Genomic DNA, 5,184 nt, shown 5'->3' with positions numbered 1-5,184 from the left:
AGATTGAAAAAACGCGCCATCATATTATTGCATCATATCTTTTGCAGTATTTCACATGTACCGAGTTCTTTCTTTCAGCCTTTAAACTTCAGCATTATCATATTAATATTATAATCATTAGAATATTTTCTAATTAGGCTAACTTAAAAAGATATTTTTAACGATATTTTTGGCTACATTTTATTCAAATGTAGCCAAATAAGGGATAAAATACAAAACATGGCAAACCTTTAGAATTATTCACAATGAGATATTAACTTTCCAAAAATTGTTTTGGCCTTACGACCTCTGAGAATCAATACATTTCTGAAAGCTCTTATGAATGGTACAATTATGTTTAGATTTGAACCCAAATTACAATAAAAAAAACTGCTTGGAATATTAGGCTTGTTCACACATCGCCTTGTAGTCATAACATAAGCGGAGGGATACACCGGAAATTTTCTAAATTTTTTCCGGTTTAAGGACGCTTGTTATTGTTAGATTAGACCAGTGTTTCCCAAACTTATGACTTTTGTGTACCCTTTCTAAATTTTTCGTAACGCTCTGTACCCCTAATAAAAAAAAGGAATGCATTTTTTACTATAAAAAATTGCTCAAAAATTGAAAATCACAACTGGCTGTTGACACCACTAATTATTAACTGTTATCTCTGCAAAAAATAGCTAACAGAAAAATACGTAATCGTAAATTTTCATGTTTTTGAATGCATTTTTTTGAAATTTTCGTTTGTTTCAAAATATTTCGCATTAGAACGCGTACCCCCGCTAAACTATTCCCGTACCCCTGGGGGTACGCGTACCACACTTTGGGAAACACTGGATTAGACCACCCATCCATACTGCAGAATGGCAACAAGGAGATGATAACGTCGCTAGATGGCGCATTCAAGCTGCGTGAGTTGTTCTTCAGAGCCTTTTTGAAACAAAACATTTTTATCTACTGCTTTATTGAAATATATGTTTGGAGAAAATAAGCAACCGGATACGCTTAGGTTGTTGCATTATAAGCAATCTATATCTATCAAAAATAAACAAAAAGTTAAAAATCCTTTTTCGAACATTTTACTGTAGTTGTTGGCAATAAAAAACCTTCTTCAGTATTTTAAATCTGCAAAATACCATATTTCCAACTATTTAAAGATATATACATCTACTATTGACAAAAAAATATCATGCAGAAAATAAAAATACGTAACGATCTTCATCCTAAAAACATCATTTAGTCATGCTGCACACATATTGTAAAGTGATCACAGTTCACGCTGCCAATTGATTTAGAACAATACAATCATGTTCTTTCTATATAGCTACCTTATTCATGCAGTATTTGTACCAGCATATTCAAAAGTTAAAGTAACTGAATTACTTGAGTAGTTGTTTTACTTGAAAGATTTTTCTTTTACAGTCGGTACAAAATATTTTACACAAATAAGTGACATTTCATAAATCTACATATTTTTATACTAAACAAGAGAAAACTGCAGTTTATTCAGGAATAATCTTTAATGTATAACAAATAGTTCAAATTAATACCTTCATGTTCACAGCAGAGAAAAGTCTTATTCATGCATTGCTTGTGTTAAAACATTCTCCCCAAAATCTAATTTGAAAAGATAGTCTACATAAAATATTCATCTTTTATGTAAAAATAATCTCTTAAACTAGCTGGTGAGAAACTTTATTCCTGTGGAGTGTTTTAATCAATCGGGCATACAAATTTAATTTAAACTATCTTGTTCTAATTAGTGAAAAGCCCTATTTATGCGAAATGTGTGATGAAACTTTCTCACAGGAAAGTCATTTGAATGAACTTTCTTCTGTTTTTATAGGAACGAAACCATATTCATGTAATCTATGTAATAAAACATATAAGAATAAAAGTAGCTTGATTCAACACTCTCTTGTTCATACTGGAGAGAAACCTTATTCATGCAATTTGTGTTTTAAAACATTCAAAGCAAAACAGAACTTATTTGAACACTATCGTGTTCATACTAAAGAGAAGCCTTATTCATGCAGTGTGTGTAATAAAGGATTCTCGCAGAAAGGAAACTTAAATCAACACTATCTAATCCACACTGGAGAGAAACCTTTTTCATGCAGTCTGTGTGACATAACATTTTCAGATAAACGATATTTAAATCTGCATTCTCTTGTTCATATTAGAAAAAAATTATTTTCATGCAGTATATGTGATATATCTTTTACAAGTAAAAAAAGTTTAAGTAAACATTGTCTTGTTCATTCTGGAAAGAAACTTTATTCATGCAGTATGTGTGATAAAACATTCACACAGATTAGACACTTAGTTAGACACTGTCATGTTCATACTGGAAAGAAACCTTATTCATGCAGTGTGTGTGATAAAATATTCACACAAAAAGGGACTTTAAATCAGCACTATCTAGTTCACACTGGAGAGAAACCTTATTCATGCAGTGTGTGTGATAAAACATTTGCACGGAAAAGAGGATTAGTTCGACACAGTATTGTTCATACTGAAGAGAAACCTTATTCATGTAGTGTATGTGATAAAACATTCAAACAGGAAAGTTGCCTAGTTCAACACTGTCTTATTCATACTGGAGAGAAACCTTATTCATGCAGTGTGTGTAATAAAGGATTCTCATTGAAAAGATATTTAAAGGAACATTCTCTTGTACATTCTGAAAAGAAACATTATTCTTGCAGAATGTGTGATAAAACATTCAAACAGAGAAGAAGTTTAAACCGTCACAATTATATTCATTCTGGAGAGTAACCTTATTAATGCAGTATGTGTGATAAAACATTCACAGAGAAAAGAGATTTAGTTCGACACTGTATTTTTCATACTGAAGAGAAACCTTATTCATGCAGTGTGTGTGATAAAATATTCACACAAAAAGGAACTTTAAACCAACACTATCTAGTTCACACTGGAGAGAAACCTTATTCATGCAGAGTGTGTGATAAAACATTCACACAGAAAAGACTTAGACTTAGAGGTTGGGCAGCTCTGACGAGTTGGGCACATCGACCAGAGGTCTATTGTACCCAAACCCTAGTCGTGATTGGTAAGAAAGCCCTATAACTGAAATAAAGTTAAGCAAGCACCTTACAGGAACATCTTGCAGTTGCCAGGCATTGATGCAATGCTGCCCTAAATGCTCAAATCTTTGAGCAGAATAGACATCACAATCATAAAGTATGTGTTGTGATCAGGGTTGGGNTTTGACATTTTCGACATTTTTGACAGTGAGGTTTTTGACATGACGGTTTAAACCATGGTTTAAACTGTCAAAAACTGTCACATGTCAAAAACCTGCCAACCCTGGTTGTGATGTCTCTTCTTCTAGACGACAAAGAGAATTGGATTCTAATCCCATAATGTGTAGAGAGATTTAGTTCGACACTGTATTGTTCATACTGAAGAGAAACCTTATTCATGCAGTGTGTGTAATAAAAAATTCACACAAAAAGGAACTTTAAATGAAAATTCTCTTGTACATTCTGAAGAGAAACTTTATTCTTGCAGTGTATGTGGTAAAACATTCAACCAGGGAGGAAGTTTAAAGCATCACATTCGTCAAACTGGAGAGAAATCTTATTCATGCAGTATGTGTGATAAAACATTCATTTGGAAAAGAAACTTGGTTCGACACTGTCTTGTTCATACTGAAGAGAAACCTTATTCATGCAGTATGTGTAATAAAGCATTCACATAAAAGAGACTTTTAGTTCAACACTGTCTTTTTCATACTGGAAAGAAACCTCCTTCTTCATGCTGTATGTGTGATAAAACATTTACACAGAATAGTGACTTAGTTCGACACTGTGTTGTTCAGGCTGGAGAGAAACCTTATTCATGCAGTGCGTGTAATAAAGGATTCTCACAGAAAGGACATTTAAGTCAACACTATCCAATTCACACTGAAGACCGATGTCCCTATTACTGACCGATTGGGAAAATTTGTGGATTCAAATGTTGCAGCCAAACAGAATAAAAAATATATACCAGCATTACATTTTTCTAGTGAAAACTACTACCAAATCATCCCTTAATCATTCCTCACAGAGGAAATATTTGTCCCTATCACTGATCGACTGGGAAAAGTCGTCGATTCAAATGTCACAGCAAAACAGAATTTAAAAAAATTATACCCTCATTCAGGGTTTGTTGACTTAAATCAAATGATTTTTTAAAAAAAATCATTGATTTAAATCAACTAATTCCTTTTGATATATATTGATTATTAAAGTTAAAAAACAGTGTTTTAAATTATTGATACTTTTATTATTTTCTTTTCTTAGTTTTAAAATTTATTTTAAATAAATTGTTACTTAAATTAATTTTAGTTAACGAAATTACTTTCTTTCTTGGTGTGTGTTAAATTCCAACGCATTTGAAATTACATTTTTAAAAATCTTTTGATTCTTGAGATTGAAAGTACACATTAAAGTAAACATTTAATGATGTCTTAATATAGACTTGCATAGCTGTAGAAAGTAATTATTAAACATGAATTTTTTCAAAAAATAATGTAAATTGAAATTCTACCCTTTGAAAGAAAAAGCGTGGAATTAAAATCTACATTATATTTTATTGGTGGAAAATGTATATTTCTGAAGTTTGAGGTTATATAGAAAAGAAATTACCCTAATATGCCAAAAATAGAAAGAAAAAAAAAAGGCCAATAAATTCAGATATTCTTTCCTTTCAAAGTCTATTTGATGCAGTAGGGTTATTAACTGGTATTTTTTTTTTTTTTTCATAATATGTTTACAGTATCTTTGACATCTGATTCTCTATAAGGAAATTTTGTGAAAAAAAATTCCTATGAGTACATAGATTTAAAAAAAAAATTTTTTTTTAGCTTAACTTATCTATTTTGATATAGAATTAAAAATGAATATTTTAATATAAAAATATATAGATTAAATATTTATTTATTTTTTGATGAATGACTACATTTATAAACACAGTCTGCTACATTTATTTTGTCATTTTAAAAATCAAGAGAAAAAAAAAGAAATTATAAATTAAAATTATAGTTTGCTAATTGAAACTTTGTTTTAATAGTTAAAGTAAAAGGGTCTGTCCAAGTGAAATTTACTACCGTTTACTGGTACCTTCACAAATTTAACTGTAGGGAAAACGGTGGAATAATTTCACAAAATACTTTTTTCTTAAAATTTTATT

At 30.6% G+C, this 5,184-nt stretch overlaps 2 protein-coding genes across 2 annotated transcripts; both read left to right on the top strand.

Moving 5' to 3' along the window:
• Positions 1-837: 837 nt before the first annotated feature.
• LOC107443392 (zinc finger protein 83-like) lies at positions 838-4,466 on the top strand. Its single transcript, XM_071184326.1, has one exon. It carries the CDS (start codon positions 1,771-1,773, stop codon positions 2,761-2,763), a length of 993 nt encoding a protein of 330 aa, XP_071040427.1. The 5' UTR covers positions 838-1,770; the 3' UTR covers positions 2,764-4,466.
• LOC107443387 (zinc finger protein 501) lies at positions 2,779-3,709 on the top strand. The gene is made up of 2 exons (XM_071184500.1): positions 2,779-3,058; positions 3,465-3,709. Exons 1-2 carry the CDS (start codon positions 2,779-2,781, stop codon positions 3,707-3,709), a joined length of 525 nt encoding a protein of 174 aa, XP_071040601.1.
• Positions 4,467-5,184: the final 718 nt, after the last annotated feature.

Source organism: Parasteatoda tepidariorum, chromosome 8 (genome assembly GCF_043381705.1).
Source record: "Parasteatoda tepidariorum isolate YZ-2023 chromosome 8, CAS_Ptep_4.0, whole genome shotgun sequence".
In the NCBI taxonomy this organism is placed as follows: domain Eukaryota; kingdom Metazoa; phylum Arthropoda; class Arachnida; order Araneae; family Theridiidae; genus Parasteatoda; species Parasteatoda tepidariorum.
The sequence above is the reverse complement of the archived record's forward strand: the minus strand, read 5'-3'. Positions and strand labels throughout refer to the sequence as shown.

Excerpts from the sequence above, each read along its gene's own strand:
- LOC107443392 (XM_071184326.1), top strand. The coding sequence starts at position 1,771 with ATGTGTGATGAAACTTTCTCACAGGAAAGTCATTTGAATGAACTTTCT.
- LOC107443387 (XM_071184500.1), top strand. The coding sequence starts at position 2,779 with ATGTGTGATAAAACATTCACAGAGAAAAGAGATTTAGTTCGACACTGT. Across the intron at positions 3,059-3,464 it reads CCAAACCCTAGTCGTGATTG|GAACTTTAAATGAAAATTCT; the intron begins GTAAGAAAGCCC and ends TCACACAAAAAG.